Source organism: Callorhinchus milii, unplaced genomic scaffold, assembly GCF_018977255.1.
Source record: "Callorhinchus milii isolate IMCB2004 unplaced genomic scaffold, IMCB_Cmil_1.0 Scaffold14, whole genome shotgun sequence".
NCBI classification, from domain to species: Eukaryota; Metazoa; Chordata; class Chondrichthyes; order Chimaeriformes; family Callorhinchidae; genus Callorhinchus; species Callorhinchus milii.
In genome coordinates, this window is record NW_024704755.1 from 642,117 (window position 1) to 669,254 (window position 27,138).

Sequence of the window (27,138 nt, forward strand, 5' to 3'; positions counted from 1 at the left end):
TCGTCAGGCTCAGTCTCTCCTTGGGCCCAGTGACCTATCTCACTGACTCTGTCCATCTATCTGTCTCACTATCTATTTATTTTCCATCGTCACTTTCTTACGATTAAAACTTCACCAACCTGTCTGCTCTCTCTGGCCTGCTCCCCCTGCCCTGCCTGCTCCACCATTGGCAATTTAGCTTTCAGCCTTTCTGTCCCCACCCTCTGGAACTCATTCCAGATCCCCTCTGCCTGGCCCCCTTCCTTTCCTTCTGCAAGGACCGTCGCAAGACCTTCCTTTTTGACCCTGCCCATCTTCCCTCCTCCACTCCTTGCTCTCCACCCCTCTCTGATCCCAAAGCCCAGCACAGGTCCAAACCCTTCATTATCCAGCGCCTTGGGACGTCTTCCCGGCATGAAAGGTAATATATCAATGCAATTTGTTGTTGTTTCTTACTTCATTGCTCCATATTGCGCTATTTCCATCTGTATCTCCTTATTTTTTGTTTCTGTCTCGTCCCTGCTCTATTTCTCTCTCTCCCTCTCTCTCTGTATTTTTTGCCATTGGATACAATGAAATGAGGCTCTGGAGCAGATGACTGGAATGTGGATGATTTAGGATTTGGCTGGTTTTAAACCAAAAGTCAATGATTAACTCGGGAACAATTTATTAGCTGCTTTCTCTCAGCCTGAGTTAACTGTTCAGCAGCTCAGTTTTGTCTCTGGTGCATCACAGGTAAGAGGTCTCGAGGGCATCTCCAGCTCCGTGTGGCTCTGAGTTAAGTGTAAACTCCTCAAGAGAGAGAAACTAAACCGAAGTTTTAATAGTTGAGAGCGGGGAGTTGGTGCAATGGAACATGTCAGAAACTCTCTGTTGTAACACAATTATGTTCAACAAGAGGGACCTGATCCCAACCCCCAGCTCGGGCAAATCCTTGACCGTTCAGTGCCTCGGTACGTCTTCCCGACGTGAAAGGCATTGTGTAAATGCAAGTTGTTGAGTTTCTGACTCCTCATTATGGGTTTTCTCTTTGGAACTTAAAGGTTAGTGACATTCACGTCTCATCAGCACAGGTTAATGTTTATATTCTAATATTTGATGATCTCTATCAGCAACAGAATGTCGGAATCGAGCCAGCTCTCTGTGGTGGTCTCTCAGCCGGTTCCTGAGCCAGGCAGGTCCACTGTATTTCAGGGCACTGCTGATGACAGCACTGGCTCATCGGCAGGACCTGGAAGAGCGGACCAGTCACTTGGGGCAGGAAATCCTCCCACTCAGCTCCTGTTAGCCCTGCAGCCAAAGCCTTAACGGGTAGGGTTGTCCTAACTGTACGAGCAACGGGAAAGCTTTCCAGACAGTTGATGATCTCTATTTGAATGGGATTGTGTAACTGGAGTATTACACTGAGTTACACAGCGTGTTGTAACAACACTAGAGTCTGGGAGGGGAGTGGAGAGGGGGGTTTGGGCACTGGGGAGTGGGAGGCGTTGCCTCCAGTGGCTCGATGGCTTTTTGAACAAACAAAGAACTTGTTAAAAAGTGGAAATAACGCGCGTGCTCTGGGTGCAGAGTCATTGGAGCAAAGACGATCACTTCAAAGGTGAACATAAATGTAAAATATGTGAGCTGCCAGGCGTCAGTGCCAGAGTGCGAGTACCGTGTTAAGCTCGGTTTAATGATTGGCTCAGGTGGAGGTTTGCTCCTGTTCCTGGCTTGGAGTTGACTGATGCTCATTTGTTTGATTTCCTCTCCACAGACCCTGAGGCTATGTTCAGCATCCGCTCCATGCACATCAGCCACTGCCCTCAGGTGGGTAACTCCAGCCCACTTACTTGCTCACTCACACTCGGCTCTCACACTTGCGCAGTTGTTGTATTCACCCTCTCACACACTCTCTCGCACTCTCATTGACAGACATTCACATTGATTGACTTCCACACTCAGGCGCACTCACATTGTGTTAATGCAGAGTTTTATACAACAGGTGTTGCTGTTGGTGCTGGTGGCTGGGGGCCCCTGTCTGCACGCTGCCAGAGAAGTGTTGGTGTCTGAGAACTACGTGGGGACCTTCCCCTATTACCTGACTCGGGTAAACATCCACTATTGTTAATAGTTCAGTCGTTAAATGGACCAACTGCTGGGGAATGTAGAAGGAAACTACAACACTCTCGATCTCTGTCTCAATCTCTGTCTCATCCCAGATCTCTGTCTCTCTTTGGATCTCTTTCTCTGCCTCATTCCTCTGTCATTCCCGTGAGTAAATATTGTTGTTGAGTTTCAGATTGGCACAGGTGTTGCTGGTACGGTCAGGCTGGATCTGGTCAGAGATTATGACGGGTTGTTTGGAATCGAAGCCCCTGGGCTGCTGTTCGCAACGATGTCTTTTGATCGAGAAACTCAGGATCTATACGAGCTGAAGGTAAAGAAATGGAGAGTCTCAGGTAACACAGCAATGTGAGCAGGGCTGGAGAATCCATAATCACAGACAATTTAGCACAACAGAAGACCATTTCAGTTCATTCTGTATTACACTGTGATCCTGTAGTGTAGTGGTTAGAGTACTAACCTCGTAAGTGAGCGGACTCAGGTTTGATTCCCAGGCATGGCAAAATCACATACATGATTTACTCCACACAAGTCTGTTTACCTAGCAGTAAGTAGGAACTTGGGTGTTAGTTGAAAGGTGGATTGCATTTCTAGGGGAAATAATACATTAAAAAAATGTTGGTCACTCAGTCCACAACTGTTTGTGGGACACTGCTGTGCGGAATTGGCTGCTGCGTTTCGTCCACAAAATACACAGTCACTACACTTTACAGTATATCCTGTGAAGCGCTTTGAGACGTCTCAACGACATGATAAGGAGCTATATCAAATGCAATGATTATTATTATTATCATCCCGTTTTCTGTTTCACGATCCTGTCTTCAGTGATCCAATATTCTGGTTTGTGATCCATGCTCACCCGTTCCGGGACTTGCCGTGGCATCAGTAACCGGTCTCTCTCGCTCTCTCTGGCACCAGGTAAACGTGACGGATGCGATGGGGGAGGAGCTGGCGCCACTCATTTCCATCGACATCCGCATCCTCGATCAAAACGACAATGCCCCGCGCTTCCCCGGCCGAGTTACTCGGCCAGTGTCCACCAGGGAGCAAAGCCAGGTCAGTCACTCCAGCAACACAACCGGATAACCTGCCCGTTACTAGTTATAACCAGGGAATTAACTCATCAACCATCCCATTTCCAAGTCAGTAACGAGCGCTGTGCCAGGGGTTATGGGGGGAAACATAAAGTGAAAGTCTCTCTGGGTTTTCACTGCAACGTCACTCAAGTGAGATGGTGGCAGCAAAGGGTTAATCACAGCGTTAAGCTTGGTGTAAAGTGTGGCGTTATAGCCGCTTGTGAGTGGTTTATTACACAATTACCCGGCAGTGTGTGCTGTCTGGGGCTGTGTGCATAGGCACAGACCTGCTGCTTTTACAGATTCTCGTTAAACCTCAGTCACTCACATCCTGTGGCTGATATCGCTCCTTCCACTCCCCACCCCCAACGCACTCCCCATCATGTCTGCTGGTGCTCACTCCCCATGGAGTGGTACTCTAATCCCATGAGAAGCAGATTCCAGGGTTTGTGTGCCCCCCCCCCCGGCCCCCCAGACCCCTACCACCCCCCCCAGCTACCTTGGTTCCTTGGCCCCCTTGGTCCCCTGGCCCCTTGGTCTCCTGGCTTCTCAGTCCCCTGGCCCCCCAGTCCACGGCCCCCCCAGCCCCGGCCTCTTCTGTCACTGGCACCGAGAGCAGCACATGGAGGTGGTGAATGTTACATTCCAGCCGGTGTCTCTTATCTGTTGTTTGTCTCTATTTATAGTGAAGGTTCAGCCAGTCGCATTCTCTCCTGGACAATAGCAAGCGTTCGCACTGCAAGTGGAGAGAGACCTTAACCTTTCCTTCACTGAAGCCAGCTGTCACCTCACAGCCTCTGATCCTAAACCCCAAACACATCCCAGTGGCTCTCACCATCACATGGCAAACATGGAGCAGTGGGCACAATGGGGAAAGGGAATGGTTAACTCCCGGCTGGAGCTGCCTGCTCCTGTTTGTGTGTTATTGCCGGCTCCAGCGCCTTTGGGACGCCCTGCATTATTGTTGTTGTTGTTGTGTGTACAGTAGGCACCGGGTAACGGGAATGATTTGCTGTTTGCCCTCTGGGTGATCTCTGACGCAGTGTGTTGTGTGACAGGTTTTAGCATAGTCTCCGTCACGGCCACGGACCCTGATGACCCCTCTCTGCCCAACGCTGACTTGCGTTACACCATCTTCACACAGCACCCTGCACCGACCGCAGACCTCATGTTCCAGATCCACAGGATGTCGGGAGTCGTGTCGGTCTCTGAGGAAGGTACCGGGGCAGACTCACAGTGTCCCCGCCACCGGGAGAGCGCGAGGGGGAAGAGAGAGCGAGGGAGGAAGAGAGGGAAGGGGGGAGACGGAGGGGGAGAGAGCAAGGAGAGCAAGGGAGAGAGAGGGAGGGGGCGAGGAAGAGGGCAAGAGAGTGAAGCAGAGGTTGAGTGAAGGGCAAGAATAGGGCAAGGGCACATCGCAGTTTCAGCTTTTATTTGTTTACGGAACACTTTGCCACGAGTTCTTACTAAAGCTCAAACCAGTAAAGATTTTACAACGGGTGAATGAGGAATTAACGAGGAACAATAAAAAAGGATATGGGAGCGAGCACAGCACCGATATGATGGGGAGAGAGAGAGCAGGGAATGGGGTTAGAGTAGAGAGCTCTAATGGGGGAGTGAGCACCAGCACAGACACGATGAGTCCATGTGTTCAGACATGTGTGTCTGTGTTTCCATGTTGCCAGGAGCTGTCTCGCTGGATCCCTCCCGAGTTGACGAGTACCAGTTGGCTGTTGAAGTGAAAGACATGGGCGACCAGAAACTTGGCCACTTCACACGTGTTAACGTGACCATCCGTGTAACTGAGAACATCTGGCTTCCCCCACCTGCTGTCACCGTGTCAGAAAACCATGCAGGCCCCTACCCCATGGTCATCTCCAAGGTACGGCCTGGGATTGACTGTATATTTGTGAACGTAACGTAGCAACCAATACACACAGCAGTGTCCCACAAATAGTCGTGGATTGAATGGAGACATTTTTTTGAGGGATTATTACTCCTGGAAAGCAATCCTGAAACTAACAACTGAACTAACAACTGAGTTCCTATTCACTGCTAGGTAAACAGAGGGATGGCAGCAAGGAAACTTGCCTAAGGTTTCGCCCTGCCCAGGAAATGAACCAGGGACCTCTCACTTGCAAAGCAAGTGCTCTAACCGCTACATTACAGGAGTCATTGAGAGGGTGTGAATATTTATTCACTCTCAGGACCTGCCTGACAATCTCCAGATTCATTACTCGTTCACCATAAGGTGTGTTTTGCCTGATATAATAAAAGCCGTCACTCCACTCTCCACAATCACTTGTGAGGTGTTTAACGTGATGCTGATGCTGCTCTATAAACAATGGAGGATCTCTGACCCAATGAAGGGTGTAATGTGCGGTGTCCTGTCCCAGGTGCAATGGAATGCGGACGGTGCCCGTTACCACTGGAGCGGCCGCACGGCCAACTGGCAGAGCCATTCAGCATTGGTGACGATGGTAACATTTACCTCATCCGCCCACTGGACCACGAGCAACAAGCAGAGGTGAGCTCATTGTGCCAGTACACAGGGAATGCTCTCAGTCTCCCTCTCCCTGTCTTTCTCACACTCTCTTTCTCGCTCTCACTTTCTCTTTCACATACTCTCTCAAATACACACACTCTCGCTCTCATGCACTCTCTCTGACATTCTCTTTCTCTCACACAGTACTTGTTGCTGATCAGTGCTGTGGACAAGGCGGGGATGCTGTATGATGAGCCTCTGGAGCTGACGGTCACAGTCAGTGATGTGAACGACAACGCACCGGCTTGCTTCCCCCACAGTTACCGGGCATTGCTGAGAGAGACGGCCCCCGAGGGTACGGTGAGAACCCTCCGGAGCCCCTCCCCCCTGCAGCCCCCCTCCCCCACAGCCCTGAGCGTCTGACACGCGTGCCGAGAGCCACACATGGGCCGGGAGCCACACACGGGCCAAGTCTGTAATACCTCCTCTTGTTTAATGGCTCCAAAATACCGAAAACAATGTCTGACTCTGTGCCGGGCGCTCACTCCCTGTCACTCCCCAGCTCAGATTCTGTCAGTCGTTCAGTAAGTTTATCCCAGGTGAATGGTGCGTGTAAAGGCCATGTGTAAACAACAACAACAAAATTAGATTTGTACAGCGCCTTTCACGTCGGGAGGACGTTCTAAGGCCATGTGTAAAGGCCATGTGTGAGGCCTGAGTAAATGCAGTGTAAACGTGGTGTGGTTTCAGGCACGGAGCTGGTGACACTGGGAGCTGTGGATGCTGATGATCCCAGCACAGAGAACGCACATCTCTCTTTCCGGCTGGTGAGGCAGACACCACTGGCCCCCGGTGACCCCGTCTTCACTGTGACCCCTAGCGGCCTGGTCACATTGGCCACAGCCGCCCACAACCGCACCGCGGCCCGGTACTCACTGAACATCACCGTGACTGACCGCGGGGGCGAGGAGGGAGGTAAGGGAGGAGCAGCTCTTCCCCCAGTGGGGATTGTTACACACCAATGTCACGCACACATACTCATGATCTCACACTTATACTTCACGCAATTACACGCTCTGACATTCACGTACTGATACTCACTCCTGATTCACAAGGATCAGGGGATTAAATAAGTTGAGACGTTGGGGAGAGAGGAATATTGGGCAGGATCTGGGAGACTTTCCAACACTTCCCAAGTAGTACTGGGGGCGGGGTGGGGGTGGGTGGTATCTGGGAGGGAGGGGTTCCCGTGAGGAGCTGGGTGGTGTGTAGTGCAGGGAGAGTTAACCAGGTCACAATGTGTCCTGCCTAGGGCTGTGGGCTGAGTGCCTGGTGACGGTGGAGGTGGAGGAGGTAAACGATCACGCACCGGCGTTTCCACAACAGCAGGTAAGCATGTTCCCCGCCAGCGACACTGTGTTCCACGCAGGGCAACCCGCGTGTTCCCCGCCAGCGACACGAGTCTTATTGCCCCTCGAAGTCCGGACCCTCTCCAGCCCGGCCCTGTGTGTCAGCAAACTCTTATTATCTAAATAATGATGAAATAATGCGCAACTGATTTAGCTGATAAGCAATCGTTTCCTTTATTATAGTTCCACAGTCAGTGATTATTATGATTTTTCACTTTTTTAAAAATATTGTCACTCAATCCACGATGGTTTGTGGGACGCTGCTGTGCGCAATTGGCTGCCACGTTTTGCCCAGTCACTACACTTTACTGTGTATTCTGTGAAGCGCTTTGACTTTGGCTACCTCTCTCATTGTGAACGCTGACATCTCTCCCCTGTCGAGCAGTACGGCCCTTTCACTGTCCCGAGGACACAGGCCTGGCCTCTCCCATAGCCACGCTGAACGCCAGCGACGCTGACCGTCCCGGTACAGACAGCTGGTTCATTACCTACACCTTCCTGTCCGGGAACCACAACCACACATTTCACATTCTGCACGACAGAGAGAGTAACACAGGCCGCTTAGTGCTTAACAAGGTATGTGGACCCCTGTCTCTCTGTCACTGTGTGTGTCTCACTGTGTGCATGTGTCTCACTCTGTGTGTTTCTCTGTTACTGTGTGTGTGCGGGTGGGGAGGGTGCTGCGGGCGGGTGGACAGAGGTGACGCTGTTGTGTTCCAGACCCTGGATTACGAGACAGAGCGTGAGTTCACGCTGATCATCGCTGCCCGGAATGAAGTGGAGCTGGTGGACAGTGTGTACGGACCAAGCGGCACTGCCACAGTCAGCGTCACCGTGCAGGATGTGAACGAGCCCCCGGTCTTCACCCACCGCCAGTACCAGGTGTCGGTGCCCAGAGACATCACTCCCGGCAGCTCACTGCTGACCCTCAGCGGCTACGATCCCGACACCCCTCATACCCCCATCAGGTACCCACACAGAGCCCGTCCCCATCCTGTGTGTGTTTGTGTGGGGGGGGGGGAGGGAGGGGCTGGGGAGCTTAGGTGTAGGGTGTGCGTGTGTGAGGGTGTAGGAGGGATGTGGAATGTTGTCCGGGGCTCACTCTTGCTCCACTCACAGGTATCACCTGGAGAAAGACATGCTCGGGTGGCTTTCAATCGACGGCTCAGGGACGGTGAGCACGGTGCGGGGGCTGGGCTGGGAGCTGGCGGGGACCACCTACACCGTTTTGGTGGTCGCTGAGGACACAGGTAACAGCAACGGTCACCACTCCCGCAACACCGACCGGCTCCAAACATCTTGTGGGGAAACAGCGGCGAGTGCAGTGACTGAACGAATATCTATAATCCTTGCATTTGCTACAGTCCCTCATCACAGCTTCGAAACATCTCAAAGCGCTTCACAGGATACGCTGTAAACTGAGTTGACTGTTTATATTGTGGTTGAGTATCTGACACTCCTTTTTACTCTGTTGCAGAAAATACATCTTTATCTGTCGCTGTACCTCTGCTCATTCACCTCGAAACCCCGACAGAGGGACCGGGATTGGGCCGGGAGGGGCTGGGGTCGGGGCTGGTGCTGAAGAAAACCTCGGGTGGGGTACTGTGTACCCCTCGCCGTGAGGCGCAGTCGCTCAGTATCAGGGTCACCACACGGGAGGGGACAGAGCCTGCAGCCCCCCTGGTGCTCACCCTCGCCTCGGACGCCCTGATACAGAGAAACTGGCGGCTCCAGCAAACCAACAGTACGTGGTGGGGGGGGGGCGGGAGCAAGTCACTAGGCACCTGATGAGGGGTGTGAGGTGGGGGGCAGCTTAACACACACGCAGATCTGAGACTGACTGTGGGCGAAGGTTTATATCAGTCACTGCACACACTCACGCTCACACACAAAGAGGAGCCGATCCTCACAGACACTCTTATTCATACACACACACACAAGCCTTACAGCACAGATAAGGGGCAATGGGTCCCTGTTCCCCGATGGATACTGTAGATACAAGAGCCAGCGCTGACACACACATGATCTGTCCAGCACTGAGCGCTCCATACTGTCAGCAGGAATGTGACGCCGTGGATCTGGCTATTTTTCAGACACACACGCTTATCTGACCTTTGGGTTCCGCTGGGTGACTCCTAGGGTCCACCTGGTCGCTATTGTCGTTTCAGTCTCTGGCCCAGCCACAGCAAGTCAGAGCCAGAGCCTAACCCTCCCAGGTAAGAGCAGGGGAATGTGTGATCTCCCCCGCCCCACAACCCCCACCCCCCCCTCCCCGGCCCCCTACACACACTCATAGTCCCCACACCCAGTGTTGCTGCTCCAGCACAGGATTCCTCCAAATAACATCGCTCACTCACGTGACAGCTGTTTGTGGGACGTTGCTGTGTGCAGAATTGGCTGCCGCGTTCACCTGCAAATACGGTCACTGCACTTTACTGTAAATCCTGTAAAGCTCTGTAAGACGTCCTCCAACATGAAAGGCACCGGATCAAATGTGAGGATTACTATTCATTATAAATAACCAGTGTGTTACATTAAATAAATTGAACGTCGTGGGAGTAAAATAGAACAAAACAAGAGGTATTTCCTGGGAGTGTGAGGCACTTGACTCAAACTGTGTGTTGGGTTCCCTGAGTCACCAGCAGACAAACCAGCCCAACTCCCCATGTGTCTGGCTCAATCACCACCCACCGCCCGCACCTTCACCCCATCCAACTCTCCCACCCCCTCCCCCCCCATACTAAGCAGTGTGATCTTTCTCCAGTGACGGTGTGTACCTGCGGCTCCGGTGATTATTGCCGGATGGAGCTGGAGCCGGTGACGGGCAAACCCACCATCCTGTCGGCCGTAGCCATCCTGGGGGTGCTTTGGGAGTCGCGGGTAAGTGACCAGCAATACTCCCTCCCCCCGGGTTGGGGGCAGCGATTTGTGGCTTCGATTGTCCAGTAGATATTCACTGCGGATCTGTCACCCCCCACCCCCCAAAACACAGTGTCACCCCCCAACACAGCTCCTGTGTCTGGTGTAGCACAGACGAGTTTGAGCCGTTTTGGGGGCAGGTTGGAGCATTGGCCCCAGTGGGAAGGGAGTGAGGGTGGGTGTTACTACCGAGAGCCCTCGTGGTTCACACGTGAGTGAGTAGAGGCTATCACTGGCCACAGTGGGGCAGCATTGAGTCACTCCAGGTTCCAATCCTCTCTGTCTGTCTCTGACCCTCAGCCTTGATCCTGATGGTCACCTTCACCCATCTGTCTGTGAGGAGGAGGCGGGAGAGTGTGAATCCCGAGGCCCTGCCTCTCCAGCCCGCTCGATACTAATTGGACAGTGAACGTTCGCTGAGGTGGGGCCACATACCAGTGCTGTGATTGAACGTTCAGCTCTTACACTTCTCCTCCAATCAGGGTTGATCATTCAATCAGTCACTTTCCTATCTCCCTGGGACCGCACAGACCAGCGTGTAAACCGTGTGTAAATCGTGTTGAAACCACGTGTGCTTTATGAATTTGGGTGCAACCAAAGTCTAAATGCATGTGTACAAAGGAAATTCTATGTACAATGTGTAAACCATGTGTCAATTGTGTGTAAACCCATGTGTACAGAGGGAATTGTATGTGTAAACCATGTGTCTGAGACACCATTCGGGGTGGAGGGCACTATATAAATCCAAGTTGTTGTTGTTGTTGTGTCCATTGCGTGTAAACCCATGTGTACAGAGGGAATTCTATGTATAAACCATGTGTAAACTGTGGGTACAGAAGGATTTCCAGGTGACTTGACTAATGTGGCTTTTCAACAATTCCTTTCCATTGGTGGTAAATTATGTAATTAAAGGTGACCCACCCCATGCACATGTGTTTGCCCAATACACATGGTTTACACATGGTGCAGTGTTGACCCCAGTGACTGGAATCTCTAGTTCTGACACTGATTGTTAAATACATTATGAGATAATTACGTCACTGCTTCGTGCTGTCCGGGTGCGTGTGACGTGCTGCTGCATAAACCAGCTTTGTGTAACACTGAGATTGATTTTGCGATTGTTCCATGTGTTAATTATCACATTGGGTGAACCAGAGGGGAACCTTCTCTCTTCCTGTCTCTACTTTCTCTCTCTCTGTTCTCACTGGTGTTGGTCGCAAAGCCAGGCTTGAGATGATAGAATTCCGGACAGCGGCTGGTTTGGCATTCCCATCTTCTATGTCCCAAATCTCCGGGATCCTATCCGCTGATCTGGTTGATGGAGCTGGAATTCCTGTGTAGCTGCTGTTCGCTCTGCCTCTGTGCCGTTGCTGTGGTGAAGGTCTCAGGGCCTTGTGTGATAACCACTGAGATAGTTTCTCACCATCATAAACCCACCGGCGTCTGGTCAGTCCCCCAGCCTAGGGTTGCTCACGCTCTGAGTCTCTGCACTGTCTCTGCTTTCCCCGTCACCTCCTGCTAATCTCAGAATCACACTCACCGCTTTGATTTTTATAATTGATTGTCAGATCAGAGACTTGCCGTTAATCCCAATGCAAATACTCACAATCTAGCAAAGTGCCTATTAAACCACTGAGCACCGCTCACTCACACAGTCTGTTTACTCCATTTTCTGAAAACCGGCGCAAAGGCCTCTCAAAGCGCTTCACATGATTCACTGTGAAGTGTAGTGACTGTGTGTTTAGCAGGTAAGCCTGGCAGCCAATTTGCACACAGAACGATCTGCAGTCATGGAGTAAGTGAGGGATTTTTCTCTGGGGGATTGTCGGCCAGGATACCAGGAGAGAGAAACTTCCTGCTCTTTTCAAATAGTGCCGCAGGATCATTAATGTCCAGGCAGATGGCACCTCAGTTTAATGTCTGATCCGAAGGGATCTGAACAGTTCTGATCGAAGACCCCCCTCATTGTGAGCAAAGTCCCTAATGGGGAACGTGAGCCCACAAGCTTCTGACTCAGTGGAGAGAGGGCTGGTGACTGATGCCATCAACACCGTTGAAAGTCTGGCCACATGGTGTCACACAGAGAGTTACAGAGAGTGAGAGTCACACAGAGCAGGTGGTGTACACTGGGAAGAGACATTTTTTACACAATTCTTCGTCATCTGGAGTTGAGGGCAAATGGCCTGGATTCTGTGGATTCTGCCCCCAACTCCCCCTCCCCCACCCACCACCATCGGTGGAGCCAGGCAGCTGTAGGTAGGCTGGGACCGGTGTGTCATTGTTAATGACAGCGATGTGTGACTGAATCACTGGGATACCAGTGTCCAGCCCGAGTCACTGACAGTTAGTGTGTGTGTGTGTGTGACTGTCACTCTTTACAGACAGTTTTTTTTGGGGAATATTACATCAATGTAATATTGATGTTGATGATCTTCGGCGCTCAAATTCGAGGACTCCAGCTGTCTGGCTGGGGGTGTAGTGGTTGTGTGTTTAGCAGGTGAACCGGGTGTGGGGGGAGAGCTACAGCTCGCTGGGTGACAGGATTTTTCCCGTTTCGCTTCACAAGGCAGCAGACCTGGTTTCTGTCACTGTGTTGTGAAATGTTATTGTTTGGATCTCACCAGTACATTCCTGTGCGGCCAAATCTTGAGAGAGTTTCTATAAACAGCGCAGTTGTTGGCTCAGGGCTGTGTCTTGTGGATATTCACAGCGATACCCTCCCTTCCTCTACTCCCTCCCACTCTCAAACCCCAACAGCAAAGCAACACGAAGGGTGGGGATAAAGCAAACCCCAATAACGTGCTGAACACAGGCACAAACTCCGCCACGAAGGAAGAGGGTGTAGGAGTGAGTGATGGCTTTACACACATGGTGCGGAGTGTGTGGAGCTTTCTGACTCTGCTGGAAAATAGGAGACTGGTCAAAGGAAAGCTGTGGAGATGGAATCAATGGTCAGTGAGGGTTAGCCAGAGACTGGGGTAGTTTCAGGTAATCAGGGTGTCATAGAAGGGTGGGGATTTGGATTAAAAAGTGTGCCCAAATCTAACACGCTTTTGGCACAACCTGGATAGTCTGAATGGCCTCTTCCTGTCCCTGTGTTCTTCTAAAACAAGCCAGGGTAGCATAGTGGTTAGTGCGCTGGCCTCGCAAGTGAGAGGACCCGGGTTCGATTCCCAGGCAGGGCGAAACCTTAGGCAAGTTTCCTTTCTCCACACACCTTCATTGACCCAATAATCATCTGAAGGCTATTGACCTAATAATCCCTCAACAAAAATGTGGTCATTCAATCCATGACTGTTTGTGGGACATTGCTGTACGCATTTGCCTGCCTTGTTTTGCCCAGAAAATACACAGTCATTATACTTTACAGTATGTCCTGTGAAGCGCTTTGAGACATCTCCAAGTTATGATAAGGAGCTGTATCAAATGCAAGGATTACTTTTATTATTAGTAACATGGTTCAGCTGCTTTAGCCAGTAATGGTATGAGGCTCTCTGGCTGCTTATCAGACACTCTGATGGTGGTGCGAGGGGAATGCCGGGGGAGGGAATGCCAGGAAGCGTTTCCAAGGGTTGTGTTTAGTAAATAAACGGCTGGGAGCAGCTGGTGGATTCCCAGCCCTGGACGAGGTGAGGCCTGACAGTGGCTGTCAGCGCGGCCTATAAATAAACCGTGTGAGAGCGCGTGGCTGTGCATTCAGTAGCTTGCTGCTAATGGCCTGGGTCTGGGGGGTTTTAGTGTTTGTTATTTATAACTGGGAGGCAGTGCTCATCCCCACACACACACATCCTCCCCCTCCCCCTCCCACATACAGGCTCTTCATTCTCCTTCACATGTTCACAGTCACATAATAATAATTCTTGCATTTGATATAGCACCTTATCACTTTGTTGAGATGTATCAAAGTGCTTCACAGAATATATTGTAAAGTGGATTGACTATGTATTTTGTAGGTGAAACGCGGCAGTCAATTGCGCACATGAGTGTCCGACAAACAGTCATGAATTGAGTGACTACATTTTCTTGTTGGGAGGGTTTATTACTCCGAGAAAGCTTTCCGCTAATTGACTAACAACTGGGTTTCTACTTACTGCTAGGTAAACAGAAGGGTGTGGAGTAAAGAAACTTGCCTAAGGTTTGGAAACAAACCGGGGTCTCTCGCTTGCGAAGCGAGCATCCTAACCACTATGCTATGGGACATCCTTCCCCCACCCCATCCTCTGTATGAGGAGCCAGTCCTAATTAAACACCCTGGTTTCTGGCTCACAGCATAAATTGCCTGTAAGCCAGCGCTGAATTGTCAATCTGCCCCCGAGAGGCCAGTGACTGCTGCTGGGATGAAGGCCAGGTTCTGGGGTCAGACACGTTAGAGTCTATTTTCCGCCGCCGGCCAGAAATAGATACCGTTTCTTTTTGTGGCCGCACGGTTGCTGAGTTTAGGACCAGACCTCCCCAGGCTATAAATAGCCCAGGGGAGACTCAACTCCTGCCGGAACGTGCTGGCTGGATGCTGACACTGGGCTATTTCCCAGCACTGACATCCCTGATCTCAGAGAACACAAACCTCATCCCAATTCCCCCTGCCCCCCCTTGATCCCCACCACCAATAAAACCTGTAAGAGTCTAGAGAACACTGTCTCCGTGTAGCAGCAGAGACACCCCGATCGGAATGTCAGAGTCAGGCCGAGCCGCCGCATCACGTGGGAACGTGTGGTGACATCACGTGGGAACGTGTGGTGACATCACAGATTGTGTGGTGACATCACGTGAGAACGTTTGGTGGCATCACATGGGAACTTGTGACATCATGTGGGAACTTGTGGTGACATCACGTGGGAACGTGTGGTGACATCACGTGGGAACGTGTGGTGACATCACAGATTGTGTGGTGACATCACGTGAGAACGTTTGGTGGCATCACATGGGAACTTGTGACATCACGTGAGAACGTGTGGTGACATCACGTGGGAACGTGTGGCGACATCACGTGGGAATGTGTGGTGACATCACGTGAGAACGTGTGGTGACATCACGTGGGAACTTGTGACATCACGTGGGAACATGTGGTGACATCACGTGAGAACTTGTGACATCACGTGAGAACGTTTGGTGGCATCACATGGGAACTTGTGACATCATGTGGGAACTTGTGGTGACATCACATGAGAATGTGTGGTGGCATCGCGTGAGAACGTATGGTGACATCACGTGGGAACGTGTGGTGACATCACGTGAGAACGTTTGGTGACATCACGTGGGAATTTGTGACATCACGTGGGAACATGTGGTGACATCACGTGGGAACGTGTGGTGACATCACGTGGGAACGGGTACACTCTCGTTGTCCTCTGTATACTCAGTGCCCCTGTATACACACCTCTGCTTTAAAGGGCTAATTGGAGCTTTCATCTGTTCTATAGATGTGTGTACAGAGAGCATCTATTCTGAGTGAAACACGATCTCTGGCTAGTGAGTGACTCAGACTGGCCAGGATTAAAACAACTATATTTACACTGATCGTCACTAATACAGCAAACCCAGCCAGCCGGTGATTCATGTTAAGCTGAAAATAACAGACATTGTGAGATATTTACTCTCCAATTCCAACAGAGACAGAGAGAAATAGACAGAGACAAAAGAGACCATTCATTCTGAGTGCTTTAGGACTGTCTGTGTGTGACTGAAATGCAATAATAATAATAATCCTTGTATCGTCATTGAGATGGCTCAAAGCACTGCATAGAGTATAGTGTAAAATGAATTGATTGTAGTATATTGTGTATGTGCGAGGAGCGTGTGTGTCAATGTGCAGGAGCATGCGTGAGTGTACAAGGAGCGTGTGTAAGTGCCATGCTGTGTGTGTGTGACTGGATTTGAATGGTTGGGGCGCCATCTGGTGGGCAGAAACATTTCCTGAGCTCTTTATGGCACCCCAGAAATTTACAGCACAGGAGAGCGGGGGCCATCGCTGGTGAGGCCAGTTCCAGCCTGGGCTGCATGGGCGTTGGGCTGGGTCGTGGGATGGGGGGGGCGGGACTGTGGGTGGTGGCCGGGGCCACAGAGTTGTGGGCAAAGCTGGAGATGGTGATGCCACAAACCCAACCTGCGACGGGTGCTTTCCTAGTCATTGTGTACGGCTTCCCTATGAGTTCAGTCACTACACATGACAATGTAATAAGGCACTAGATCAAATGTAAGGATTATTATATATTGATTATATGTGGTCGGGCAGGAGGATGGAGAGGTTAGTGCCAGACACCTATTCTATAATAAACGCAATCTTCCAACAGCACTTTACGAGCAGCAGGGAGGTGGGAAATGCAGGAGATGAGACTCACTCGCTCACAGCCTGGGCGTTTCCGCACCTCGCATGCCCATCAAAGGTGCCCAAGGCAATTAGTCAGTCTGTAGGCAGGTAAGTACCTCCTCGGGGGTGGGGGTGCGTGATCAGCACAGCACCCATTAGCAACAACAACTTGCATTTATATAGCACCCTTCACCCCTGTGCTGAGGATTTTAAACATTGTTCAGCACCTGCACTGGATTCGGTGAGTGTATGTAAAAGCACAAAATCTAAACCGACAGCAGCAATACAGCATCAGTCACTGTCTGCTTGTGTGTGAGGCATCGTCTGCAGTAGGTGGTGCTGTGGCTTCACTCTTGATTTTATCATCATCGTCGACCTTACGTTCAATATTCGATAGAGCATCTTTAATAAGAAACCTCAAAATGCTTCACAGGGAATTGCTCCCAAGTGCAGTGACTGTGCAAATAAACACAGGCACACAGTCACTACACTTTTCAGTGTATCTCGTGAAACTCTGAGCCATGAAAGTCCCTGTGTAAAATGCAGGGATTATTATTAATAATAAAATAGATTTTCATGTGCCATCTTTTATTATTGTTAAATAAACTCAGTCATTACATCTTGTGAAGGACTTTTGAGATGTCCTTCCTTCATAAGTGAAAGGTAGTAAGTGCATGGAATATTAAATAATCTTTTATAATTATCATTATTAAACTCATGGAAGACAATCTGAAGGTTGATTTCTCACATTCCATTTGAAGGAATTAATTAGGAAGTCAGTAACTGAAGCCAATCCCCGTTAGGAAATCTGACCGCTCCCCCCTGCCCAACTTGGTCTGTAAACCATAGAACATTCCAGAACTGTGGGAACATCCTGCACTTTAGGCCCCGTTTGGATGAGTCTTTCCTGCATTTCGTAAAGAAACCAGTTTCCAAATGAGGATTGACGTTGCAGAATGCTTCACCGTTCTAGGCCACCTCATCAACAATTTGAGACGAAAATTATTTTTTATAAAGCAAAACTTGTAGATGTCACTATTTCTCTGGAATAACGGAATGTAGTGATTGTGCTAATGACACCTGATGGCTGATCAGTGCATGAAGAGACGATTAACAGAATATGGGTCGTGTTGCAACAATGGCAATGATTTACAGCAAACAAGAGATTTCACCCATTGTGTGAATCCATTGGTTACCACACCCACCGCAAGTCCAGGGAAGAAATCCACAGTTTATATACGGGAGTGGTTGGGGGTGTCTAGTATCTGCCCCACCCTACAGGAGTCCACCCTCCTGCGATCACACAGCCTGAAGGTGGATGATGCAGGATTCCAGCCCTGAGACGAACAATTTGACAGTAATTAAATCTGTGCTGAGCGACTCTCAGACAATCGGCCTCTCCACCGCCCCCTGCTGGAGTCCCGCAGTGGTTACTGGCGTCTGTGGGCCGAACGCCTGAACGAGGCTTCAACCGTCCTCCCCTTGAGGGGTTGAGGGGGGCGGAAGTTGTCCATCATCCGGGTCCTCAACCCCTCCTCCTCCCCTGAGAAAAAGAGTGTCCGGAACTTCTCCATCTGCAAAGAAACCGGACAAACAGAGTCAGACGCCGGGGCTGAGCCCAGCCCCCACCTGCACCTCTTGCCTCTCGCTCCAGCCTTGGAGACAATTTCATCTTAAAACGTTTAAAGTTGGGCTGGAGTGAGCATCAGCACAGACACGATAATAATAAATAATAATCAATTGCATTTGATATAGCGCTTTTCATGTCTTCCAGACGTCTCAAAGCGCTTCACAGAATAGACTGTATAGTGAATAGACTGTATATTTGTGGGTGAAACACAGCAGCCAATTGCGCACAGTGGCTTCCCACAAACAATCGTGGATTGAAGTTACCAATTTTATTATTGTTTTTTTTCTTGAGGGATTATTATCCTGGAGTAAGGAAACTTGCCCAAGGTTTCACCCTGCCGGGAATCAAACCCAGGTGTCTCGATTGCAAGGCGAGTGCCTTAACCACTGAGCTACAGGACTCCAACATTGGGGAGAGAGCAGGGAATGGGGTTAGAGTAGAAAGCTCTGGAGTTGGCGCTGGGGACATGTTGCCCGAGTGACTGACCTGCTTCTCAGACAAGTATAGTGGTTCCTTCAACATCAGCCAGGTGACGCTCTCATGCAGGGGAGGTGTGGTCAGTGAGCCGCGGTAGGTCCAGTAATCCAGGCAGTCGGGGAGGAGACCCGAAGGGTTAAAGTCCTTAAACTGGGCCTTGGTTTCCTGCCAGAGATCAATAACTATATCAGCTGTGCTCTGTGTCTAATCACATTGTAAGTACAATGAGATAGGAGCCAGCTCAGTTCAGCAATGATTAACTACAAATTACTTTCCTTCAATCCGGCTCTTGTCCAGAGTCCTGAGCTCACAAGGCCCAGTCAGCAATAATAATACTAATTCTTGCATTTACTATAGTGCCTTATCACATTGTTGAGACGTCTCAATTCACTTCAAAGAATATATTGTAAAGTGAATTGACTGTAATATTTTGTGGGAAAAGAGCGGCAACCAATGCACACAGCAGTGTCCCACAAACAGTCGTGGATTTAGTGATCAAATTATTATTAGTATTTTTTGGAGAGATTATTATCCCCCGAAAAGTGATCTGCCAATTGATTAACAATTGGATTCCTACTTAATGCTCGAGTAACAGAGGCGTATGCAGTAAGGAAACTTGACTGGGAATCAAAGCTGGGTCCTCTCCCTTGCAATGCGAACACATGAGCCACTGAGCTCCAGGGTGATTCCCGGTTTGATGTGGATGCAGGGGCGAGCGAGTGAGGTGGGGAGGGGGGGGTCAGACAGGTAGGGGAGAGGGCTGGACATACCTTGAATCTGACCATGTAGAGAGCGTCCGTCAGCCGGTGTAAGACACTGTGCTTCTCGCCGGTCTGAAAGGCACGAACAAGCTCAATTATTATTATTATATTTAATGAAACGTCAAGAGTTTCATTCGCTATTCGGGGTTCCTGTGATTATATAAAATCAACCAGTCACCCCTCACCCCTGGAAACCCATCTCCAACCCCCCTCAGCACTTCACCCAATCTGCCTTGGTCCCTAAATCCTGCCTGAAGACTAACCGCTATGACCTCGCCTGTGGGCACACACCCCTGACTTAGCCTCCTCCCCCACCGCTGTGCAGCACTCTTGACACTGTCCTGTGTGAGGGACTGTCTAAATACAAGTTGTACATATTTAATATTAAGAGTTTATATTTTACCGGCAATCAGCCTCACTGGGGCAACCCCCAGACTAACTCTCTCTCTATCACACACACACACACACACACACACACAGAGGCTGTGACCTGTTTTACATTTTTTTTATTGAATTAAACATATTCTTTCTTTGTGGCCAAAACACACACAGCGATTGTCAGGCTCTGAGCCACTGCCTTATACGGGAGGAAACATAAACTGCGCTGCTGCGTGGGGAAGAGAGAGGATCATCTTCCATAATAAAATAATAATAATCCTTGCATTTGATATAGAGCCTCATCACGTCTTCAAGACATATCAAAGCGCATCACAGAATATACTGTAAAGTGAATTGAGTGATTAGTTTGTGGGCAAACGTGGCAGCCAATTGCGCACAGCAGCGTCCCATAAATAATCGTTAAGGGATTATTAGCCCCAGAAAAGTGATCCGCAAATCAACTAATGACCGGGTTCCTACTTACTGCAGGGTAAACAGAGGAGTGGAGTAAGGAAACTTGCTCAACATTTTGCCCTGCCCAGGAATCAAACCCAGATCCTCTCGCTTTAAGGCGAGTGCTCCAACTGAGCTACAGTCTTGAATGCCATGGTTTGGGATGATGTGAATGAACATGCAGCTTTGCCGGGACTGGAGATGCCGACGGCTAAACTCACCTCCAGGAACACCCCAAGCACCGCCAGCCCGTCCGGGGCCGAAGCCGCTTCATCAAAGCTTTTATACTTCGCTGCGTTCCAGTGCACCAGGTGTAGCTGTGACAACAATAAAACTACAGCTGGTTACACAGCGAACACTGGCTGTGGCATTGCAGAGGACTGCTGTCCAGTGAAGTGACTGTTATTTGGGCAAACACGGCAGCCGATTTGCACGCAAGAAAACTCCCCACAAACAGCCATGAGGTGAGTGACCATTGACCATTTTTTCTCTCAACTTGTGTCTACCAGGGAAAAAAAACCTCCGTTCTCTTTTCCCAACAGTGCCTTTAATGCCTGAACAGGCACAGCGGGACCTCGGTTTAATGTCTCACCCGAAGATGAGATGCGATGCAACCTGGGTTATAATCACCAGAGGCGAAGATGGGATGGTGGGTGGGATTTGATTGAGAAAGGGAATCAGGAGACAACTTCCCTCTGGTAGAGGGGTCTAAAGAAAGAGAAGGAAGTCTTATGGTAACTCGGCTAGAAGAGGGACACAGGTGCCTCCACAGTGTCAGAGCACTCACCTCTCCAGGATAAGACTTGCCGTTGACTGTATGCTCGGAGCCTCTGCTGTCCTTCCCTCCCCAGTGGAAATGGAACTGTTTCAGTCTGTAGGGAAACTCCAGGGGCCCCCCTCTGATCACTGCGGACAATAACACACCGAGGCGAGGGATTAGACACAGCCAAGGAAATGCCCCAAGATGCTTTAATATTACTAATAATAATCATTGTGTTTTATATAGTGTCGTATCATGTCAATGAGACATCTCAAGGTGCTTCACAGGATTCACTGTAAAGTGGATTTAAGTGTGTATTGTGTGGGCGAAACGCGGCATTTATTTATTTTGGGGGGAAGGATTATTAGCTCTGGAAGGCAATCTGCCAATCGACTAACAACCAGGTTCCTACTTACTGCTAGGTAAACAGAGGCGTGTGGAGTAGGAAAATTTGCCTAAGGTTTTGCTCCACCTGGGAATCAAACCTCGGTCCTCTGGTTTGCGAGGTGAGTGCTCCATTCAATACTCTACAGGACTCCTGATATACCGAGAGCATGGATAAGAGGACACAAGACTAGGTGTGAGGGACAAGTGTAGGGTGTAGACCAGGAAGTGTTCAATTACAATGAAAGGAGATGAGGGGAACAGGGAGGATGGTTAACGTCAGGAAACTGAGACCCATTTAAGCAGCAGCTGTAACTTTGGGCTGAGACAAATATCTCGAGGATCTTTGTCACCCGACCCTCTTGTGGTTGCCCCCCTATTTCTCACTCAATGGAAGAGACATGACGGTCACTCTGATTAACCAGCAGACACTCGGGGAGCGGGGAGGGAGAGACAAATCGGCCGTTTGACTCATTGCCTGGTTGCCATTGGGACAACTCTTCACACAGTTGCTGACTGACTGTAGACTAATCCATAGACAGTTAATTGTTATCAACATCGCCATCATTTAAAGCACGCGACTACCAGGATGGCAGAAGGCGAATTAGATGGACCTTGGTATTTTTTCATCTGGCAATTCCTATGTTCCCGTGACTGCCTCAACTCGATAAAACCCAGTTCAGAGTTAGTGACCCACCCAGTACTGCTTCATTATCACTCTGTTAATTAGTGACCAGTAAAGAAATGGAATCTGTACCCTGTGACCGGGCTGCGAGCTCACACACTGGCCAGGAGTGTCAGACCAGAGCTGGGTGGGGGGAGATGAACACAAAGAGAAAAGGCCACTTGCCCCCGAGCTCTACACGGTTATTAGCCAGTGGGGGTGGTCCCAGAGGCTGGTGTCTGTCAGAGGAATGATGATATGTCACAGCACATGACTTTCCCTTTAAAGAAAGCTGTTCTGATCCACGTCCTCGTGCGAGCGTGAGAGCGACAGCCACCGCCCACAGCACGGGCCACAAGTTACCAGATAAAGATTTAAAAGGGTCACAAGAATGAAACCTTGCGTTTTAGTGAGGAAACAACACAGGGCAGCAGAGAGAGCAGGGAATTAGTATTGTTTAGCTGCAGTGGAGCAGTGGCACAGACCAGTCTCCTCTGAACCAGTGATTCTATATCAGTTACTGCTCACATGGGCACTTATTTGCCAATTTTAGAAACAGCTTTTAAACATCAAGTCCAAAATGAATCAGTTTCCCAAAGTCTGATAATTACAAACTTGTCACATCTGAGAGACAGTTTGTCACATCAGCGTCTCCGACTGCAAGATACACACCCACGCTGTGTGTCTCAGCATCGAGGACAGAGAGAGAGTGGGAGAGAGCAGGAGATGAATCAAGAAGTCGTGGTTAGGTGATGCCAAGCTCGGGGATTGAATGTGAAGTGCAGGAGGGAGGGGAGAGGGAAGAAAACCTGGAGGGAGGGAGGAACAACAACAACTATTTGTATTTACACAGCACGTTTCAACAACAACAAGATTACATTTGTATAGCGCTTTTCACGTCGGGGAGAACGTCCCAAGGCGATGGACAGTATACAGCATTTCAGACCCGAGCTGGGGTCGGGGGGCAGAAGGGAGGGGAGGGGAGGGGAAGGGGGGTGGCTGATGGCATGGTCGAAGAGGAGGGTCTTGAGGCGGGACTTGAAGGAGGAAGGACATCCCAAGGCCTGTAGGAAGGAAGTGTCTTGGGATGTCCTTCATCTAGGAAGGACATCCCAAGGCACTGGACAGTTAAAGGTTTGCACTCAAGTTGAGGGTGAGATCAAGAGGGGTGGAGGGTAAGGCAGTGGGGGTGGGAGTGTGTCTGAAGGCACGGTCAAAGAGGACGGTCTTGAGACAAGTTTTGAAGGAGGCAATGGAGGGAGCGAAGTGGTGGGATTTGGTGATGGAGTTCCAGCAGATGGGGGCAAAAAAGCTGAAGGCCCGACTGTCAATGGTGAGTGGGGCAGGAAGGGAGGGAGGGAGTAAGAAATCCCACAATTTTGAGTTCCTGGGAGAGAATGAGTGAGAGGGTTCCCGTTGTAAACTCGTGATGTGAAGAAAATTCACAAGAAAGAGCATCGACAGTGTGGCAATAGCTCCCATTATCACAATTAAAACGATGCAATAAACTTAGGAGTAATCAATCTACCCTTTGAACAAGAAAGTAGGCATCAGGCTGGCTCAGTCAGCAGCACTCTTGCCTCAGAGTCCCAAGGTGGGTTCAAGCCCTACATTGGGCAGTTTGAACTCAGTCTAAGGTGACACTTCAATGCAGTGCTGGGGGTAAGGAGGATTGGGGGGCAGGAGTGCTTCATTGTCAGAGGCAGTGTCCTCCAGGTGAGATGTTCAACCAAGGTCCTGTCTGCTGGTTCAGGTGGACATTAAAGATCCCGTGACGCTGTTCAGAAAGAGAAGAGTTTCTCCTGGTTTCCTGGCTGACAATCTTTCAAATTAAACATTCATCTCTGGTCTGGCTGTCCAAACACACAGTCACTACACTTGATCTTAATTACCTGAGAGGCACTTTGATGATTCAACATTACAGCTACTGTAAACTAAGGTCTCTCTTTCCTTTGGGTGGGGGGGGAATCCTATCTTTGGAATGGTTTTCCTCCAGGAAAGTCAAGCATTATAATTTGGGATGGACTTGTCTCTAGGTCACTAGCTGTGGATATTTTGTACACTGGCAAGAGCTTGGCTTCCACAGTCAGTGCCTCCCCAGTCACACCCTTCACCGTCACACCCGGGTCCTGGCTCAGCACTTTGCAGGTTTGGAACTGAAGTCCACACCAGGTGACAACTTTTCCAGGGGCACCTTCAGGGAAGTGGCAGGACTGCACCCTGATCTACTCCAAGAGACTGGGCATGAATAATAATAATCCTTGGATTTGGTACAGCCCCTTATCAGGTCGGAAGGATGTCTCCAAATTCTTCACAGGATTTATTGTCAAATGGATTGACTGTATTTTGTAGGCAAAACGCAACCCAATTGTGCACAGCGGTGTCCCACAAACAGCCATGAAGCAAGTGACCAATTTTATCTAGGGAGTTGTTGGCCAGGACACTAGGAGAGAGAAACTTCTTTCCCTTTTCGAATTACATAATGCAATGGCATAAGCCCCATGAATACATACAGCCAACCCACCCTCTGTCAATAATGACCAGAAAGAATAAAACAGTGTGCAATATTAACACTGTCGTTAACCAATCCATGTCACTGAGAGGCTACACAGGAAAATAAGGCAGAGCTTCTAGTTATAAGAATAACAATACTTGCATTTGATATAGCACCTTATCACATCGTTGAGACGTCTCAAAGCACTTCACAGGATATATTGTAAAGTGGAGTGACTGTGTATTTTGTGGGTGTTATGGGCAGAGATGTGAAAAATTGGGGCTGTTTTGCATTGAGAAAAAATGTTTACAGCATCAACAAACAATAACAAGAACTTGCATTTATATAACCCTCTTCACATGGGATAGTGTCTGGAACGCTTGGAAGAGTGTAACAGAGGCTTTTTAACAATGACGGTAAGTGGGAGGAGTGAGGGAATAAAGAGACTATTTGCACCGTTGCGAGAGGCATTTGCACTGGAGTTACCACAAGTAGAAGTGTGTAGATAGTGTTAGCGATGGCAAATAAAAGCCCCTCTCACCAGTTTCCCACTGCACCACTTAGGCAAAGTGAAATTTAGCCTCCAGAGAGTTAGTGAAACGCCAGTCAGCAGATTCCAGCCTGTAACTTTCCCCCCATAAAGAAATTGGTCCCTCAATCCATGACTTTTTGTGGGACACTCCTGTGCGCAATTGGCTGCTGCATTGTGCTCACAAAATACACAGTCACTACACTTTACAATATATTCTGTGAGGCGCTTTGCAACGTCTCAACAACGTGATAAGGCAGCATATCAATGCAAGGATTATTATTTTAATAAAACAATCCCCTTGATGTAGAGGCTGTAAGGAGTTTGTAAACTTACCAGTTTTATCATCACAGTCTTCATACTCCACCATGACCGAGTGGCCATTGTTGCAGATGGACAGTGAGGTACAAGCATCGTAGGACACCCAGATAGGCTTGAGGCTGGAGTTGTACACCGTCTGCTCAGACTGAATGTCAATGGGAGACTGTCTGTCTCCATTGGCTAAAGAGTAATCCTTGTACCAATCGCTGGGACCTTTAAGCACAATAATAATCATAATAATAAATTCAACCACATAATCACAGCTGATCTTCTGCCCCCAGAGAGAGAGAGATGTCTCCAGCCTCCTGGACTGTACCCAGGTCCATTATACTCTTTACATGAACAGAAATAGATATAATTAACTGAAAGGCACCAAAACAAGTAAGCAAATCCAGTGGTGGGGCTTGGGTTCCATTCCTGACAGGGCAAAACATTGGGCAAGTTTCCATACTCCACGTGCCTCTGTTTACGCAGCAGTAAGTAGGAACCTGATTGTTAGTCGATTAGCGGATTACTTTTCCAGGGGTAATAATCCCTCAAAAAAATAATTTGGTCACTCAATCCTTTGTAGGACACTGCTGTGCACACTCAGCTGCGGGTTTCACGCACAAAATGTACAGTCAATTCACTTTACACTATATTCTATGAAGAGCTCTGAGACATTTCAAAGATGTGATAAGGTGCCAGAACACATGCAAGGATTATTATTATCTCTGCAATTTTTTTATTGCACAAAAAAATAGAAAAATCTAACAATGGGAAGTTTGGGGGTGAGAGGGGTAACTAGAAGTCTGGTTTATTAACTAAAGTTTATTAACTAGAGAAGTCTGGTTAACTTACAGAAGAAATAACTCACCATTCTCCTCTCCGTAGCCCCAGCAGTGATGTCCAGGCATCTTTGCAGCGTGTGAGTGTGAACGTGTGTGACTCTCACTCCCGGGCTGTAGGGGATCCCGGGCTGTCGGGGATCCCGGGCTGTCGGACGGGGATCCCGGGCTGGACGGGGATCCCGGGCTGGACGGGGATCCCGGGCTGGACGGTGGTCCCGGGCTGGACGGTGGTCCCGGGCTGGACGGTGGTCCCGGGCTGGACGGTGGTCCCGGGCTGGACGGTGGTCCCGGGCTGTAGGGGATCCCGGGCTGGACGGTGGTCCCGGGCTGTCGGACGGTGGTCCCGGGCTGTCGGACGGTGGTCCCGGGCTGTCGGACGGTGGTCCCGGGCTGTCGGACGGTGGTCCCGGGCTGTCGGACGGTGGTCCCGGGCTGTAGGGGGTCCCGGGCTGTACGGTGGTCCCGGGCTGTTGGACGGTGGTCCCGGGCTGTTGGACGGGGGTCCCGGGCTGTAGGGGGTCCCGGGCTGTAGGGGGTCCCGGGCTGTTGGCTGTTGTGAGCTTTGCAATGGGACTGACTGACGCTGAAGAGGGTTTAAATGACCATCAGAGGAGGAGTGTCCGCAGCTGTCAATCAGCCATCACTGGGAGTCAATGCCAAAAATCTGGGGATTCACTCCCTCCCTCAATCACTCACTCACTCAATCACTCCCTCCCTCAATCACTCACTCCCTCAATCACTCACTCACTCCCTCAATCACTCCCTCCCTCAATCACTCCCTCCCTCAATCACTCCCTCCCTCAATCACTCCCTCCCTCAATCACTCACTCACTCCCTCAATCACTCCCTCCCTCAATCACTCCCTTCCCCCCTCAATCACTCACTCCCTCAATCACTCCCTCAATCACTCCCTCCCTCACTCACTCCCTCCCTCAATCACTCCCTCACTCCCTCCCTCAATCACTCACTCCCTCAATCACTCCCTCAATCACTCACTCCCTCAATCACTCACTCACTCACTCACTCCCTCACTCACTCCTCACTCACTCCCCTCCCTCAATCACTCCCTCCCTCCCTCCCTCAATCACTCCCTCCCTCCCTCCCTCAATCACTCCCTCCCTCCCTCCCTCAATCACTCCCTCCCTGCCTCCTTCACACCTTCTCTCAATCACTCAC

At 49.9% G+C, this 27,138-nt stretch overlaps 3 protein-coding genes across 5 annotated transcripts; 2 read left to right on the forward strand and 1 right to left on the reverse strand.

Moving 5' to 3' along the window:
- Positions 1-1,457: 1,457 nt before the first annotated feature.
- Positions 1,458-5,039, forward strand: LOC121850167 (cadherin-16-like). Of its 2 annotated transcripts, XR_006085483.1 has the most exons (7): positions 1,458-1,579; positions 1,736-1,788; positions 1,964-2,068; positions 2,261-2,398; positions 3,004-3,141; positions 4,220-4,378; positions 4,847-5,039. XR_006085483.1 is itself a non-coding variant. In XM_042340535.1 (6 exons), the coding sequence occupies exons 2-6, from the start codon at positions 1,747-1,749 to the stop codon at positions 4,229-4,231; spliced, it is 435 nt and encodes a 144-aa protein (XP_042196469.1). In that variant the 5' UTR covers positions 1,458-1,579; positions 1,736-1,746; the 3' UTR covers positions 4,232-4,451. The 2 variants fall into 2 exon arrangements, 1 of the variants encoding a protein (XP_042196469.1); XM_042340535.1 differs by lacking the exon at positions 4,847-5,039 and having other exon boundaries at positions 4,220-4,451.
- LOC103188051 (cadherin 16, KSP-cadherin) lies at positions 4,348-11,631 on the forward strand. Its single transcript, XM_042340378.1, has 12 exons — positions 4,348-4,378; positions 4,847-5,043; positions 5,558-5,641; positions 5,851-6,001; positions 6,397-6,621; positions 7,441-7,631; positions 7,776-8,023; positions 8,175-8,305; positions 8,533-8,799; positions 9,149-9,271; positions 9,820-9,935; positions 10,275-11,631. The coding sequence occupies exons 1-12, from the start codon at positions 4,348-4,350 to the stop codon at positions 10,278-10,280; spliced, it is 1,770 nt and encodes a 589-aa protein (XP_042196312.1). The 3' UTR covers positions 10,281-11,631.
- A 5,221-nt stretch (positions 11,632-16,852) lies between these two features.
- Positions 16,853-26,074, reverse strand: ca7 (carbonic anhydrase VII). 2 transcript variants are annotated; one of them, XM_007907873.2, is made up of 7 exons: positions 25,989-26,074; positions 25,148-25,345; positions 20,768-20,886; positions 20,202-20,297; positions 19,159-19,221; positions 18,398-18,553; positions 16,853-17,855 (listed from the first exon to the last, which is right to left on the reverse strand). In XM_007907873.2, the coding sequence occupies exons 1-7, from the start codon at positions 26,026-26,028 to the stop codon at positions 17,712-17,714; spliced, it is 816 nt and encodes a 271-aa protein (XP_007906064.1). In that variant the 5' UTR covers positions 26,029-26,074; the 3' UTR covers positions 16,853-17,711. The 2 variants fall into 2 exon arrangements, with proteins under 2 accessions (XP_007906064.1, XP_007906065.1); XM_007907874.2 differs by lacking the exon at positions 18,398-18,553 and having other exon boundaries at positions 25,989-26,072.
- Positions 26,075-27,138: the final 1,064 nt, after the last annotated feature.

What these genes read in the sequence shown, in the direction of transcription:
- ca7 (XM_007907873.2), bottom strand. Translation starts at nt 26,028, where the DNA reads ATGCCTGGACATCACTGCTGGGGCTACGGAGAGGAGAATG. An exon ending in GGGCTACGGAGAGGAGAATG is followed by an intron (nt 25,346 to 25,988) that starts GTGAGTTATTTC and finishes TTGTGCTTAAAG; the next exon opens with GTCCCAGCGATTGGTACAAG. An exon ending in GCAAGTCTTATCCTGGAGAG is followed by an intron (nt 20,298 to 20,767) that starts GTGAGTGCTCTG and finishes TTGTTGTCACAG; the next exon opens with CTACACCTGGTGCACTGGAA.
- LOC103188051 (XM_042340378.1), top strand. Translation starts at nt 4,348, where the DNA reads ATGTCGGGAGTCGTGTCGGTCTCTGAGGAAG. An exon ending in ATTCAGCATTGGTGACGATG is followed by an intron (nt 5,642 to 5,850) that starts GTAACATTTACC and finishes TCTCTCACACAG; the next exon opens with TACTTGTTGCTGATCAGTGC. An exon ending in GAGAGAGACGGCCCCCGAGG is followed by an intron (nt 6,002 to 6,396) that starts GTACGGTGAGAA and finishes GTGTGGTTTCAG; the next exon opens with GCACGGAGCTGGTGACACTG.
- LOC121850167 (XM_042340535.1), top strand. Translation starts at nt 1,747, where the DNA reads ATGTTCAGCATCCGCTCCATGCACATCAGCCACTGCCCTCAG. An exon ending in TCCCCTATTACCTGACTCGG is followed by an intron (nt 2,069 to 2,260) that starts GTAAACATCCAC and finishes GTTGAGTTTCAG; the next exon opens with ATTGGCACAGGTGTTGCTGG. An exon ending in AGGATCTATACGAGCTGAAG is followed by an intron (nt 2,399 to 3,003) that starts GTAAAGAAATGG and finishes CTCTGGCACCAG; the next exon opens with GTAAACGTGACGGATGCGAT.